This window comes from Heterodontus francisci, chromosome 7, assembly GCF_036365525.1.
Source record: "Heterodontus francisci isolate sHetFra1 chromosome 7, sHetFra1.hap1, whole genome shotgun sequence".
Classification (NCBI taxonomy): Eukaryota; Metazoa; Chordata; class Chondrichthyes; order Heterodontiformes; family Heterodontidae; genus Heterodontus; species Heterodontus francisci.
This window is the reverse complement of record NC_090377.1, coordinates 91,283,942-91,301,269: the sequence shown is the minus strand read 5'-3', so window position 1 is coordinate 91,301,269 and position 17,328 is coordinate 91,283,942. Positions and strand designations below refer to the sequence as shown.

At 42.3% G+C, this 17,328-nt stretch overlaps 1 protein-coding gene across 2 annotated transcripts in view; it reads right to left on the bottom strand.

Annotated features, from left to right (window-relative positions):
• Nucleotides 1-4,183: 4,183 nt before the first annotated feature.
• LOC137372142 (inositol polyphosphate 1-phosphatase-like) overlaps nt 4,184-17,328 on the bottom strand; it is a 67,154-nt gene continuing 54,009 nt past the window's right edge. Inside the window, exon 6 of one of the 2 annotated variants that reach the window (XM_068035638.1) lies at nt 4,184-7,901. In XM_068035638.1, the coding sequence (XP_067891739.1) occupies nt 7,352-7,901 (550 nt within the window). In that variant the 3' untranslated portion in view covers nt 4,184-7,351. The remainder of the gene's footprint in view (nt 7,902-17,328) is intronic. The other variant, XM_068035637.1, reaches the window with a different exon arrangement.

Sequence of the window (17,328 nt, the reverse complement as noted above, 5' to 3'; positions counted from 1 at the left end):
GGGACCAGTAAGGCAGAAAGTTGGGTTTTCAATTGATGACTCACACATCATAAGCGAGCAAGAGCAGATGACGGAGACAGGGACAGCAGTGGAGAGTCCACATCAGAGGCTGCAGGACACTGCAAGCTTTGCTCAGCTGGACGCAGGTGTTATATCACAGGAGGCATTAATGAACAGGATACTTCTGGAGCAGTAGCAAAGAATGTGTGATATACTGGCAGGTCTTCCATCTGCACTCTGTGCACTTGCAGAGAGTTTGGAGGAGGCCCTCTCAAGCATGAGTAGCATGATGTTACAGGCCTTAGCCATAGAAAGAGTGGCCATCTGTATGGAATATCAAACGCAGCAATCACATGAGTGCATGCAAACCTTCACCAACGGCTTGCATGTTATGAATTCCACCTTAATTAGGATTTATGATACCTTAGCGTTGGACGTTCATTGCCCCACTCCTCTGTAGCAAAGTGTTCTCTGGCTCAATGGGATGTGCGGGTGGGCCGTGAGAGGGATAATGGTGAAAAGGGACATGGAACTGGGAATTTGGCTTAAAGCACTTCCACTTCTCAACTGCATCCTCCCCCTACCCCACCCGCACAACCCTCCATGCTGCCTCCTGTCCTGATGACAAAGTTTGCCCCTGCACAGCTGCAGGTGGAGCAGTCTTTGCGGGACATCTGCCAAGAGCAGCTCAGCAGTCAGTGCAGGAATCTGAGTAGCCTGCCTCTACCTCTGCTGCCTTGGGAAGAGGAAGAGTGAAGAGTTGTACTTGCACAAGGGAATGCACATAGGTGTGTTACACAATGCTAAATTAGTAAGTTTCTGTTTTATTTTGAGCCATATGAATATTATTTCCTATATTGCCTATTTTTGTTTGCTGTCTGACAAGTGACCTATTCACTTGTGATGAATAAGAAGACAATTGACGGCGACACAGGAGCCCATTCGGCCCATCGAGTCCATGCAGCTCTCCACAGAGCTAGGCAGTCAGTCCTACTCCTCCGCTCGATCCCTGTAGCTCTGCAAGTCTATTTCTCTCAATTGGCCATCCAAATTCCTCCTGAAGTCACTGATTGTCTCCACTTCCACCACCCTTGTGGGCAGCGAGTTCCAGGTCAGTACCACCCGCTGTGTAAAAAAGTGCTTCCTCATATTCCCCCTGCGTCTTTTGCCCAAAAATTTCAAACTGTGTCCCTAGTCCTTGTACCATTAATTAATGGGAACAGTTTTTCCTTGCCTGACATATCTAAGCCTGTCATAATCTTGTACACTTCTATTAAATCTCCCCTCAATTTCCTTTGTTCTAAGAAGAACAACCCAGCTTTTCCATCCTAACTTTGTAACTAAAGTCCTCCATCCCTGGAACCATTCTGATAAATCTCCTCTGCACCACCTCAAGGACCCCCACATCCTTCCTGAAGTGTGGTGACCAGAACTGGATGCAATACTCCAGTTGGGGCCTAACAATAACTTCCTTGCTTTTGTACTCAATGCCTCTATTTAGGAAGCCCAAGATCTCATGTCTTTTACGAAGTGGGGATACTTAGTTGTTTGAAAGACTGTGTTTGTATCATGGTGGCAGGGGGTGGGGGCAGGGGTTGGAGGGAACTGGCTTGTGCATGTGGTTGTCAGGTTGTGGACTGGTGGAACCTAAGTGAACCTCGCAATAATGAGAGCATCCTGGGTATCCCGGGCAGCAATGAGCACTGCTGGTGTATTACCCACATCACCGTACGCCTCCTCCTTTTCCTCAGAGTTGCCTGAAGAGGTTCTGTGCTCTGCGTCTAGTTACTCCTGGAGATCCAAACCTCACTGCTGTGCAATTCTGTATAAAGCACAGCACACAACTACTATTCTGGGGACCCCTGCTGGTGTGTACTGAAGGGCATCCCCAGATCTATCCAGGCACCTGAATTGCATCTTCAGCATGACGATGGTTTGTTCAATGACACATTTGGTTGTCATATGGCTTTCATATGGGCCTCACTGTTCAGGTTCCTCATGAGTGTCATCAGCCACTTTATAAGTGAATATCCTTTTTCTGTGAGCAGCCAGTTGCTAGGTTTGCTTTAAGGTGAGATCAGGGAGGGTGGACTGCTGCAGACTGAAAGCATAATAGTAGCTGTCTGGAAATCTTGCACACGCCTGTATAAAAAACATTTTGTGGTTTCACACCAGGTGCACATTGATGGGCCGGAATTCCTTGCCATTGACAAACACTCCTGGGTGATCTGGGGGAGCCTTAATTGCCACATTTGTGCATAGAGTCATAGAGAGATACAGCACTGAAACAGGCCCTTCAGCCCACTGAGTCTGTGCCGACCATCAACCACCCATTTATACTAATCCTACATTAATCCCATTTCCCTCTCACATCCCCACCTTCCCTCAATTCTCCTACCACCTATCTACACTAGGAGCAATTTACAATGATCAATTTACCTATAAACCCGCAAGTCTTTGGCATGTGGGAGGAAACCGGAGTACCCGGAGGAAACCCACACAGGTCACAGGAAGAACTTGCAAACTCCGCACAGGCAGTACCCAGAACTGAACCCGGGTCGCTGGAGCTGTGAGGCTGCGGTGCTAACCACTGCGCTGCCCAAAAGTTGATGCAATTGATGACCTCCTGCACCTGTAGGAAGCCAGCCAGAGCCGCAAACCCGAGCACCCACTCATTCTGACTGGCATCATCACAGGAAAAGTGTATACAATTGCCTGACCTAGTAAACAAGCCATCAGTCACCCTTCTTGTGGGCCGCCAACTGCTAACTTTACTTTCAGATAAGTTCCAGGAAGTGCGGAAAACCCATGGACCCTAAAGGCCTGCTACCTGACCCGAACCCGACAGGACCTGACGACATGTGTCGGGTTCAGGTCAGGTCACTCTTCCGGGTCCAGCTTTCGGGCTCGGGTCGGGTTGGGCTGGGTCCGGGTCGGGCACACACAGTACTACCTTTTGTTCTGCTGGGAAGAAAAGGGAAGTTGAGTAAGTAAGTGTCAAAACTTGAAAAGCCTGCCTGGCTTAGCTGGGAGTCCCGGACGTCAAGGAGGGAAACGTGCATCCGGACTCCACAGACTCTGAGTCTGCGCAGTGAGCAAATGAGCAGCTTCCTTCCATGCCATCCATCCAAAAGTGGTAAGTACAGTGAGTGCACTATGGATGTAAAACGAATGCTGTCAGCTGGAGAAAGTGAACATTCCGGTGGTCGGTTAGGGCCCGGGTCAGGTCGGGCATGGGAAAAAATGGAAGGACTCGGGCGGGGGCGGGCTCGGGTCCGATGTGGTTCTGTTAGGTTTGGGTCGGGTTTTTTTTCCAGACTCGAGCAGGCCTTTATGGACCCACAGTTAAATTGCAAAAGCCATGTTAATATCACTGTAATTGAATGATTAACATATTGAAATTGACAACCTGTCTCACTGGAGGTGGTTGCTTGCATGCAGCCTAATGCATTGCAGTTAAATGCAGAAGTTGGCAGGTTGGAGCCAGCTTCTTGACACATTCACATTTTTCCGAGTTACATCTCCCTCTCACACCCAAACCCACGCAACCACCCCTGATAAAACTCCCCCCCCCCCACCTCCCCCTCACCCCTACTGAGTCAGCAGAAGCCTTCAAGGTGACAGTATAGCATAGATGTCCAATCTCTGGTGCATTTGACATAAATGAACTTGCTCATTAGTTAATTCAGTCCCAAAATATTTAAAATGTATTAAAAGTCTTATCATAGAATGGCCTCAATTTCAATCCTTGGTCTGTGCTGATCATAATGGATCTTAGCCAGGGTGGCAGATGATCCCAGTAGTCTGTGTGTAGGGAGAAGTAAAAGCAGCCAATCCTTTATTTCCTGATCACGATGTGGAGAATGTTCAAGAAAAGTACATCCATGTATGTCAGGTGCAGCAGGATCAAGGTCAGATCTAGATTTGTACAAGGGGAATGTCAGCTTGGAAGGGAGCATCTACAGAGCAACAAACCACATTAATCACTACCTCAAATCAGGAAAGCAGAGTTCAGAGGAATAAATTATTGGAGGAAGAGAGGGCAGAACTTGAACTAATGATGTACAATGAACAGAATAACTACAGAGTGGAATGCAGAACATTTCAGTCATGAGAAAGTCTCTAGATAATCACGTGTCTATAGCATCCAGGAGTAAGTACACAGGAGACAGTCCGCCCGACTTTACTGCATCCTGCATCCTTAATTTATATACGTATTTCACAATTCACCTTCTCCCATGAACACCTGGTACAAATTTATTTACATAGTTTAGAGGTATCTTACACATGTATTGCACATCAATGTTGGTAACATCTCTATTTAATCATAATATATTATACATGTATGTATGTCTTTTAGCAAAAAGCTCACATAAGCTACTGCAAACAACTGACAAGCTTTTCTGAACCACTTGGCTTGTGAAAAAGCATCTTTAAATATGTCTTCTGTACTTCTTTGCACAATGTTTAGTAAAACAACAGTATTCACTCGCAGTAAAGATTGCAGCTTAGTTATACACCATAAATATGAGTTTACTGTAAAACACAAGTGTATAAGACTGCTCAATTATCAAACATAACAAAGGTAACAGATTTTTTCTATTGATTTGTGCATACTGAAATTCTTTTGGAGAGTTAGTGGGTAGTCTGGTTAGTGGATTGACAATGTAGAGGAAAGTTTGGTCCCTTAGATCTGCTGCAGCACATTATAGCACCAATTAATACATTTGATTGATTTAATTGAATTGATTCATCTTTATCCGCTGTTTACACTGCAGCTTATATGCAGCGAGCCTTTGGCTTAGTAGTAGTATTCCTGCCTCTGAGTCAGAAGGTTGCCGACAATCCTGATAGGAACTCCAGCTCTGAACTCTGGTTTGACATTAATCGGGGATATTTGCGTCTTGTGGGTGTCAGTGGCCCCTCCCCCCCCCTCATTGTATGAGTTGTGGGAGCCTTTAAAACCTTCTCACCATATGGGACTATCCTATTGGCTGGTATAATGATGGTTACATTGTGGCCTATCTGTTAATCAGCCTGCAAAGTCTCCCACTACATTACACTGTTTCCAAGGGAAACATGTGAAGTTAGAAAAATATCTAGTGAATCTTTTCTGGGAAGCATAATATGTGATCAATATTTGAGTCTGTGGAGTTGTCCCAGTTATACTGCATAATCTCAAAAAGGTATTTCTACAACAATTTCTTTTAGGTACAAGTACAAATAATTTTTTAAAGTGTGTCATAATTAAAATAACTCTCTTTTAGTTCAGCGGAAAAGTGCAGCACTGAGCTACATAGAGCAGGAAGCTCCCAGATTCAGTCCCTGGTTTATGCTGAGTTCTCAGTCAGGGTAGTTATAGGGGTGCTGCAATTCGATTGTCATGAGTAAAGAGGTACAACACAAATATTAGCCAGGCCTCTGATCCCAATTGCTTTTCATCTGTAGGAAGCATGTTTCAACCTGCACAGCTTAAGTCCTGCCCCCAAGGTGGACCTTGCTTGCCTACAAAGCAGTGACTGCATTTCAAAAAGCATTCCTTATGTGAACTGTTACAAAATATTTTAACATGGTAGGATTCTATATAAATTCAAGCATTATTATTTTATGTTTGCACTAAAGTGAACTTGAAATGCATAAATTGATGAAAATATACAGTGTTTCCAATCTGAAGCACAATAAAGGTGTTCCAGGTTGGAAATAAGAAAGGATCTGTAAGGTTTAGAGCATTTTCATGGTTTACTTTTATGAATAACTTTGTAATATCTTTTATGCAAGAACTGTAATATCAAGGCTGGATTGCAAAGCATGATGGTCATCTTCACTGAAATATGTCAAAATGTCATGTTGAGATGTGTGTGCGTGGAACTGCATGTAGCCTAAAATGGAAAGGGGAAGTCATGCAGCTGGAAGGGTGCCCACATTGTAGGGGCTATGGACCGTGACATATTTTATGGTTTGTAAAAAATAAGGACAGCTAAACTAATAATATGCTATGTATATTAATATATTGAAGTATGTTTAAGGTAATGCTTGCTTTATTATGAAATGGTTTTTCAAGGCTATACTCTGTTTAAACCTTTGTGTAAGAACAATGGGAAAGATGGGTTGAAGACCTGAGCACTCCTTGCAGGAGGCAAGATGAAATAAATGTGAAACTGCAGAATTGCAAAAATGGTTGGTATCAGAAAGAATGTGACCTTTAGGATCCTTGCTAAAGTAGGAAGAAACAGGAAGCATCTGTAAAGTGTGTAGATTGAACCATTAACTAACTAGGCTCTAACAATGTTATCAACCTGGACCAATTAGGATACTTGGAACAATTCATAAACTAATATGGTAAGATCCCAGCTCCCCAGGAAAGATAAAAGGGGTTATGGGACATCGTCGGCACACTTAGAGAGGGGTCAAAAGAACATCGTTGGCAGCCTTAGTAGAAGATAGACCATGGTCAGATCACAGCAAGAGAAGAAGGAGGAGAGAAGTCCGTACCCCAGCAAGCTCAGAAGCAAGAACCAGTGCTGAGTGTTGTGGCATGACTATTGCTGTTGTTAAGTATTAACTTTGTATATATGAATTAAGCTTAATAAACTTTCTGACTTGATCAAAGAACTTGAGTCTGTACCTTGTAGGTCTATCTTGATGAAGAATCCCAAGGTGAGATGGGTTGGGGATCCTTTGTCTGATCTCTATTCAGGTAAAATCTATCTGAAACTTACAGATCTGATTCAGACAGCTTTTAATTTGAATGGACGTTGGTGCACTTTGATTTAATCTATTTAGCTGGCACTTTTAAATTCAGAACTAACCTGAGTCTTCAGGAGTAGTTTATATATAGCCCACAATGAGCTTACTGACCTGAGTGTGAATTTGAAAACAAAATATCAACAGTATAATTTTACAACTGAAAGAATACCATAGTAAAGTGGTCTAGTCCTGGACACTGCTCAGTTTCTGGTTTATACCTGTCTGGGTTTCACTGGAATTCATGTTACCATAGGAAATATATATATAATTCAAGAACTGAAATACAGAATATATAGTGTTAGTGGCTGCATGGTAGTTAAATTGTCATCTTACAATCTTGGAGTTTTGTCTCCATGCTTGTGCTCTTAATTCTTGCTTAAACAAACACTATATAATCTCCTTTTAAATTTCGTACTGTTAACCTGACTCTATAATGTGACATTTTCTTTTGTTTTGTTATATTGCTAAGTGAAGTATGTGATGTCCAAATCTGATATATGAACTGTATGTTTTTAAAAGATTTTAACAAGCTAAGGTATACTTCCTATACTGAATGCTCAACTGCCCTTTTAAATGGAAAGGCAATTTAAAAATGCAACTGTTATCAGAGGTTTACTTTAGAAATGATGTTCATGATGGTATCCAAATGCTTGGGAGATCTGTAAGCTACTAAGCCCCCCTTATTGGCCCATTTGTCTACCCCGGTGGCCCCATTCACTGGCGTATTATAGATCAGCTCAGGAAGTTCATCCAAATTACCACCTTTTCTTCTTTTCAAACATTCTCTAAAGTCTACCATACCTCCTCCCAAGGATCTTAATATAGCATGAGGTGCACAGCAGTCCCATTTGAAAGTGGTGTCCTCAGACAAAAGATAGACACTGACAAAGCCTTGCACAGCACAGAGGCTCTTGTAGCCAGCACCAGCTGCATAGTACAACTGCAGCATGGACAGTGCCATCTTGATGCTTTCATTTTCACTCGTACTCATGACAACTGACAAATTATTGTCTCCAGGTTGCAGGTCTTCATCCTGCCTTGGATCTTTGCACTGATCATCAGCTCGTTGTGCAGTAGCATTTACATCCTGATTTTGCAGTGAACATATGTTGATATCTTTATAAGAAAGCCCCCAGAAACACTGTCCTCTCCATCTGAGAAGAAAAACAATATTAAATGAAGATTTGTTATTTTGACCCATTTATGTAGAAACAGTACATAGGGACAGGAGGAGTAGGCCATTCAGCCACTTGAGCCTGTTCTGCCATTCAATTAGATCATGGCTGATCTGTATTTTAACTCCATTTACCCACCTTGGTTTTATCCCTCAACACCCTTGCCTAAAATTACTAAATGAAGCAGTTGTTTTGAATGTTTTTCACATTTGTTTTTGCAAATACATAGTTATATAAATGTTGCAAAGAATTCCAGTCTGTGTGACATGTAAACTTTCCTGTGGGGAAAGAGACCAGACACCCATTATTTCCACTGCTATAATGCACACTATTGATTTCATAACATCATCTAAAGATGTAGGTTCACACAAATTGCATCATCATGTCATAATATTTGGCAACAACAAAAATTAATTCGCACTTCTCAGTCAGAAGGGTATCCCTTTACTGAGTTTACAACAACAATAACTTTTATGTAGCATTTTTGTAACACTTTTATCATGGGACAACATCCCAAGTTGCTTCATAGAGGCACAATTAAAAAGATTATACACCGAACCCAAAAAAAGATATCAGGAGTGTCCAAAAACTTGGTCAAAGAGGTAGGTTTTAAAGAGAGTCTTAAAGGAGCAGATAGGTGAAAGGGGTTAGGGAGGAAATGTCAGAGCATGAGGCCTAGGTGATCAAAGGCACAGGGGTAGGTGGCTGGAGGGGAAAGGGGGTTGGTGCCTTTGTAGAGCTGGAGGTGGTAACAGCATTAGGGAATGGCAAGATGATGATGAAAGTTATGCACAAGCTTGAGAATTTTAAGTCTGAGGCATAGGGGAACTAGGAGCCACTACAGATCAGTAACGACAGAGGTGATTGGTGACTTTGTGAAGAGTATGGGTAGTTTGCAGGAGAATGTAAATCATTAAAAGGTCGAGCCTATAGTATGTGTATAGCATGGATTAGGTGTTAAACTGCAGATAAGTTGGGATAGGGCAGAGATTGGTAATGGTTACAAAAGTGGAAGTAGGCAGTTTTGTGATAGAGTTTACAGAGCAGAAGCACAGCTCAGGGTCAGAATGCTAAGATTGCTAACAGTCTGGTTCAGCCAGAGGCAATAGCTGGAGATACAACAGGTGGTGAGGGTATGAATCTGTGGCAGGGGTCAAAGATGATGGATTTGGTCTTCTCAGTGTTTAACTGAAGACGAAGAAGAGGAAGGGGGAATGTAGACCCTTGTGTAACTCCAGATGTAACATCAGAGAGGCAGGAAGATATGTTACTTTTGGAGTTGCTGTGGGTATGATCAGATAGATAAGATGGAACCAATCAAGAGCAGCAGCAGCATCAGCTGGACAATGGAGGAGAGACAATCAAGGAAGAAAGGTATCAAAGGCGGCAGGGACATTAATCAGGCTAAGGAGGAATAATGAACCATGGCTACAGACAATGAAATTTGTGCCAATGGTTAGGGCCATTTAGTGCTGTGGCAAGGAAACTTGATTGGAGCAATTCAAAGAGGGAGTTGCAGGAAAGATGGTCATCGAATTGGAAGGCTACAACAGGTTTGATGAAGAAAGAGAAATTGGAGATAATGGGGTGGTTTGTGAGGACAGATAGTTCAAGCGTGTATGTTTTTAAGGAAGGTGGGTGATGATGGTGGATTTGATAGACAGGGGGATATACCTGAGGAAAAGGAACTATTTACAAAACCAGCTAGCATGGGGGCCAGGAAGTGAAGCTATGCGGTCAGCAGTTTAGTGGGAATAGGGTCAAGAGAGGTGGGTTTTATGGATAAGCTGAGCTTAGAGAAGGCATGATGGGAGACAGGAGAGAAAGTCAAGCCAGACGTGATCCCAGGGCTAGAATGGCAAGGGGAATAGGGCAAAGCAGCAGAGTTAGGTAAATGGATGGTCTCAATAATGAATGGTCTCAGTCACTGTAACATCGAAGTGCATGAGCTGCTTACACCTGCTAACGAAGGTAAAGGTGGAGGGGGAAGTGGAGTTAAGGATACAGTTGATAGTGGATGAAAGAAGCAAAAATTAACTCTGCATTCCAGAATGATCCTGGAGTAATGAATGACTTTGCTAGAACAGAGTGAGCCCTGATAGCACATGATATAGTCCGGTCAGAGCATCGATAGATGGCTAAGCCAGTTAGGGCATAAGAACGTAAGAAATAGGAACAGGAGAAGGACATTTGGCCCTTTGAGGCTGCTCCACCATTCAACAAGATTATGGCTGGCCTTCTATCTCAACTCCACCTTCCTGCACTACCCCCATATCCCTTAATTCCCTTATTACCCCAAAATCTATTGACCTCTGAAATAAAAACAGAAAATGCCAGATGGCTGCCAGACCTGCTGAGTATTTCCAGCATTTTCTGTTATTATTTCAGATTTCCAGCAACTGCAGTATTTTGCTTTTGACCTTTGTCTTGGATATACTCAATGAGCATACAGAGCTCTCTGGAATAGTTCATTCTAAAGATTCACACCCCTCTGAGTGAAGAAATTTCTCCTCATCTCAGTTCTAAATGGTCAACACTTATTCTAAGACTGTGACCCAGTGTTCTAGACTCCTCACCCAGTGGAAACATTTTCTTAACATCTACCTTGTCAAATAAATAGAGCACCATTTAAACTAAGGTCACAGACCTGAAACGTTAACTGTATCTCATCCCACAAATGCTGCCAGACCTACTGAGTATTTCCAGCATTTTATGTTTTTAATTCAGAGGTAGATAGATTTCTGGGTACTAAGGGAATTAAGGGATATGGGGATAGTGCTGGAAAGTGCAGTTGAGGTAGAAGATCAGCCATGATTTTACTGAAGGGCAGAACAAGCTCAAAGGGCCAAATGCTCTACTCCTGCTCCTATTTCTTATGTGCTTATGTTTTAATTGGTTTAGCCAAGCATCAATGGTCTGGTTGAACCACATCAAGTGCTATCAGGCCTCACTCTGCTCTGGCAAGACCATCCAATACGCCAGGATCAGATATCTTGTTCTGAGCGAACACTTGGAAAATCTATCTTTATGGATAAAGGCCTGACCCCAACAGGAAAGGAGATTAAATCAGAAAGACAACCCATCTCGGCAGCTTATACATTTCCTAGCATCTGATGATACAGTAACAAAGGCAAAAGGCCTGAGACTTAGTTGCCAGTTTGTCTGTACAGCTTTACAGGAAGTGATACAGGGAAATCACAGTAGAAGAAAATAAGACGTTAAAAATTCATCGTGAGGACTTAACATTGTATAGAATAGAAACATTGTCTGAATAGAAACCTCTGCAAACTGTCTTGCGATCTTTGGCAGGCATTTTCTAAATGACCTTCCTACCGGATAATTAAAGGATATATTGTACAGGCTTAGTGTTTGATACTGTCTATTCCATATATTCATTATCTTGTGCAGAAATGAAAATCTTTTAATTTCATCTTCTTTAAGGCATGTTAATAACAAGAACAATATGATACTCAATAATAATAATATTCATTCTCTGGAGAGAGCGCCGAGGAGATTTGCAAGAATGTTGCCAGGGCTTGAAAGTTGCAGCTATGAGGAAAGATTGGATAGGCTAGGGTTGTTTTGTAGGAAGCTGGGGGATGACTTAATTGAGGTGTACAAAATTATGAGGGGCCTAGATAGAGTAGACAGGAAGGACCTGTTTGCCCTAACGGAGAGGTCAATTACCAGGGGGCACAGATTTAAGGTAGAAGGAATAGAGGGGACATGAGGAAACAGTTTTTCACCGAGAGGGTGGTGGGTGTCTGCAATTCACTGCCAGGAATGGGGGTGGAGGCACAAACCCTCAATTCTTTTAAAAGGTACCTGGACATGCACCTGAAGTGCTGTAACTTGCAAGGCTATGGACCAGGTGCTGGAAGGTGGAATTAGATTGGGCGGCTAGTTTTTTTGGCTGACACAGACACGATGGGCTGAATGGCCTCCTCCTGTGCTGTAATTTTTCTATGGTTCTATAACCTCTAGTTCTATACTCAGTGCAAATTAAATAATCTGTTTCCATCTATATTATTCATTCCTCCAGTATTTTAAATATTCAAGGTGTGAAATTGTTCAATAACAAATCCACAATCCATTTTAGGCCCTGCCAAATTACTGTCCAACAACTGAAAAGAAAATCAGCCCGGTTGTAAAACGGACTGTAGTTTCAGTAACACTTGTTTCATGCTACCACAAAAAGAACAATTTCACCCCCTTTGATCCTATCCCAACTCAATCTTTTTGCATTAAAATTAAATTTAATGCTGTGACTTTTCAGTATTTAGAACCCCAAGTCCCAAGTCCTTGTCCTTCTCTGAATACTCTATGTTGTCCTTTTAAAAATAAGATACAAAGGGAATTCCAAATTTGGCTTCAGAGATGATCTGTACAAGGTTGCAATAATTTGTTTTGAATTATATTCAATTGCCCTTGAGTTACAGTTTCATCCTTTCATTAGCTTGGTTAATGACAGCTTCACATTGATTGGATACTTTCAATGAACTGCCAGTAATCTAAGCCCTCTTTCTTTTTGACCTCTGCCAATTGAGCTATCGACACTACGTATAGATATTGTGTGTTTTGTGTTCCAATATGCATTACCAGATTATCTGCATTAAATTGTCCCTCAAATTTTTGTGGTTCTTTGGAAGGAGATACCTGTAGATTATCCCACCAGAACTGGACTCACCACCTAACAGTCAGTGCAAATCAGTACATTTACATCTACATTAAAATTCATCTGCTATTTGTTTAATTGTTCCAGACACACTGGGACACTCCCTATTGGCCACATCACCTGAATGGCCTAGTAAGGAGGGAGACCAAATTTGAGTATCTTTATTTCAGTAATAAAAATTAAGTTTTTATAAAAGCGTCAAATAAGATTCTTGTGAATACATTGATTTTTGTACAAGATGGGGGAATACTTTGAAGAATTAAACTAAACTAAACTAAACTAAACTAGTAACTCCTTCCCAGACTCCCATAACTCTTTAATATTTTAAGACATAGAGTAAATAAACCTGGCTATTTACAACAGTATTACGTAGAGGACATGAATAGGCCATAGTAAATTCAAACTGCAAGTATTTTTAGAAGCACAGAGCATTTTTATTTTGTATGTGCAGATATAAGATTTCACAATATATTCCCTACATTTAAGCATTTAGGAGCTCAGTATATATGCATTCAGCATGTCTTGACATGATTTAGATCATCTGGTACAAATAATAACATTGATGTTTGGCAGGGGGATGGGGACCTGAGGGTAGACTCAGCTGGGACAAAATCAGAAATTAAAATGTAAGGCGGAAAATTAATGGATGAGTCTGGAAGACAGAGGAAACAAGGGTTAGAAAAAAAAAAGCTTGGCAGTGCTCAAAGGTATTTACTTCAATGCAGGGAGTGTCGCAAATAAAGCAGATGAGCTGAGGGCACAGATAGACACGTGGCAATACGATAGCATAGCTATTACAGAAACATGGCTTAAGGAGGGACAGGAATGGCAGCTCAACGTTCCTAGTTACAGGGTTTTCAGACGCGATAGGAAGGGGATTAAGAAAGGCCAGAACAGACACAATGGGCCAAGTGGCCCCTTTCTGTGCCTTAAACTTTCAATGATGCTATGCATAGATAGTTGTATTTATTTCCAGTTGTAAGACAAAAGAAGCATTGGCTCCTTTTCTCCAAACTACTTATCCCTGGAATTAGAAGAAGAACAATGCATCAAAAGTGAAGGGAGAGTCAGAATTCAGTCATTAATCTCTCATGCAATAACTGGTATTTTCATTCTACAGTAGCATTAACAGAGACCAGAGAGCAGTGTTCCACCCGTCATCTTTGGTGATGTTACCTGCCCCCCAAAAAAATCACTGTTAAATATTAGTATTGGCTTTGAAAGCACACTTGGGCCTGTTATGAATAACATGAATGCGTGTATGTAGGGAGGGGTGGGTGTATGTGTGGGAGTGCATACATGAGTGTGTGCACGTGTGTATTATTGACAGCCTATCTTAAGGATTAGGCCCAAAACTACTTTTTGTGTAGTTTAAAATTTAGCAGCAGCAATGGAGTCAGACATCCAACTTGCTAAAAATAACATGAAGGAAATGCAAACTGCTGTACACAGCAATGACCTCCTGATACAGCTGCCACTGTTGTTGGAGTCAGTTATTATGGCTGCTCAGTTCACCTATAACGATGGGTTACGCAGTAGACAAAGCCTAATTATTTTACAACAGCACCATCTACAGTCCTTAGGTCCACAGTACAGGCTGGCATCATGTACTGAATTTGGATTTATTCTGTCACGTACATCTCCTAAGCAGCACACATTTCATGGGGTGCTCAACGCTCCTGAGAATTTCCCTTTTTTTCTCTCTACTACATTGTCTCAATTTGCCTACTTTTAATGTTTTTTTTCTACATCAAATGGCACAAACATATTTAAGGAGTTTTTAAAGGCAAGAGTGGGAAATAGAGAGAAGAAAGGATTTAGGGAGGACGTTCCTGAGTGTATGGCTGAGGCAGTGAAAAGTTCTCCTATGAATGATGGAGTGAAGGGAGGGGAAGATGCATAAAAACCGGAATCGGGATTGAAAGGCACAAAAGAGGACCCAAGGCTAAAAGAGGTGGCGATAGGATGGAGCCAGGTCTTCAAACAATTTGTGGATAAGCATAAGGATCTTAAATTTAATAGGTCAGGTGGCCAGGGGTGGGGTGGGGGGGGGGGGGGGGGGGTTATGGTGGGGGAGTGTGGAACTTAATGCAAACAATTGGGATGATGGAGTTGTGGACTGGTTGGAGTTTATAGAGCATGGAGGTTCAGAATGCTCATAGAACATAGAACATAATCACAACTCCCTGACCTTTTTACTATATTCATGGAGAGGGACAGGAGCAGACGGGAAGGGAAAATATTTAATTGGGGGAGGGGGAATTACAATGCTATTAGGCAGGAACTGGGGAGCATTAATTGGGAACAGATGTTCTCAGGGAAATGCACGACAGAAATGTGGAGGTTGTTTAGGGAGCACTTGCTGCGACTGCTGGATAGGTTTGTCCCGATGAGACAAGGAAGGGATGGTAGGGTGAAGGAACCTTGGATGACAAGAGATGTGGAACAGCTAGTCAAGAGGAAGAAGGAAGCTTACTTAAGGTTGAGGAAGCAAGGATCAGACAGGGCTCTAGAGGGTTACAAGGTAGCCAGGAAGGAACTGAAGACTGGACTTAGGAGAGCTAGAAGGGGACATGAAAAAGTCTTGGCGGGTAGGATTAAGGAAAATCCCAAGGCGTTCTACACTTATGTGAGGAACAAGAGGATGGCCAGAGTGAGGGTAGGGCCGATCAGGGATAGTGGAGGGAACTTGTGCCTGGAGTTGGAGGAGGTAGGGGATGTCCTAAATGAATACTTTGCTTCAGTATTCACTGGTGAGAGGGACCTGGTCATTTGTGAGGACAGCGTGGAACAGGCTGATATGCTCGAACAGGTTGAGGTTAAGAGGGAGGGTGTGCTGGAAATTTTGAATGATATGAGGACAGATAAGTCCCCGGGGCCAGACGGGATATACTCAAGGATATTACGGGAAGCGAGGGAAGAGATTGCCGCGCCTTTGGCGATGATCTTTGCGTCCTCACTGTCCACTGGAGTAGTACCGGATGATTGGAGGGTGGCAAATGTTATTCCCTTGTTCAAGAAAGGGAATAGGGATAACCCTGGGAATTATAGACCAGTCAGTCTTACGTCGGTAGTGGGCAAATTATTGGAGAGGATTCTGAGAGACAGGATTTATGATTATTTGGAAAAGCATGGTTTGATTAGAGACAGTCAGCATGGCTTTGTGAGGGGCAGGTCATGCCTCACAAGCCTTATTGAATTCTTTGAAGATGTGACAAAATACATTGATGAAGGAAGAGCAGTGGATGTGGTGTATATGGATTTTAGCAAGGCGTTTGATAAGGTTCCCCATGGTAGGCTCATTCAGAAAGTAAGGAGGCATGGGATACAGGGAAAGGTGGCTCTCTGGATACAAAATTGGCTGGCCCATAGAAGACAGAGGGTGGTAGTAGATGGAAAGTATTCAGCATGGAGCTCGGTGACCAGTGGTGTTCCGCAGGGATCTGTTCTGCGACCTCTGCTCTTTGTGATTTTTATAAATGACTTGGATGAGGAAGTGGAAGGCTGGGTTAGCAAGTTTGCCGATGACACGAAGATTGCTGGAGTTGTGGATAGTGTGGAAGGCTGTTGTAGGTTGCAACGGGACATTGACAGGATGCAGAGCTGGGCTGAGAAGTGGCAGATGGAGTTCAACCTTGAAAAAGTGTGAAGTGATTGATTTTGGAAGGTCGAATTTGAATGCAGAATACAGGCTTAAAGACAGGATTCTTGGCAGTGTGGAGGAACAGAGGGATCTTGGGGTCCACGTCCATAGAATGCTCATGAGGGAAGTATTTAAAAAATTGATTGGTTTTCTTGATCTTCATTTTGAGGAAATTCCATGACTTAATGTGAGGCAGGTGTGACAATCGTCTGGTTAATAGTTTATCTTAATTTTCTAGAGGTCATTTTTAATTTGAGAATTGAATTTTTTTTAATGCAAGAAATTAAAACACCTGGTTTGAGAAGCTCACAAACAACCCTGGGGTGGTTACAAATCAAAGGGTAGCCCATGGTTATTTAGTAATGCCATAATGAGAAGTGTGAAGACGTGTGTCTGCAACTACCTCCATCATGGGTTTAAATTATACATATGATCTCCCAGAACAGAGGGAAGATTTGGAGTTGGAAATAATTAGCTTAAATTGCCATCTGGGACATTCCATATGTACCACATTGCTATAGAGACAGATGTTGCTAGGGAGATGCCTTTTGGGATCAGAGTTTTTTTTGTGTGTTTGCTGACACAGTCAAGCAGTTGGCTTTTGGAAAGTTGTTGGTTTTGGGAGCAACTGGACTCAGGAGCAAAGAGGCCATTAGGAACCAAGGATGTTTCTGCTTTGAGGCAGGCCTGTGCTCAAGCTGGGAAAACCAGATTCATGAGGTGTTGAAGGTGAACTGGAGAATTTGCCTAGCCAAAGCTAGAGGGAGAATCCCCAGGAATTCTCAAATCTCAGAAGACAGCTGAGAAATCAGAGAAATCAAAGTGAATTCCCAAGAGCTGTGGTACACTTTGGATTGGTCCCAGCCAACGCAAACATGCCACCAAGATCCACAAGCAGGAGTGGTCTGTAAGGTATTTAAGTTTAAAATATAAATGATTCAGGTTGTAGTGTTGTTTGTTAATAGTGTTTTGCTTGTAAGTAACATTTTCGTTTAAAACGTGAAATCATGTGGCCTAATTCTTTCAGTAATAACTGGGAATTCACCTTTCTCTTTTTAAAAGTTAACAGTCCTTAATGGGATCATAAC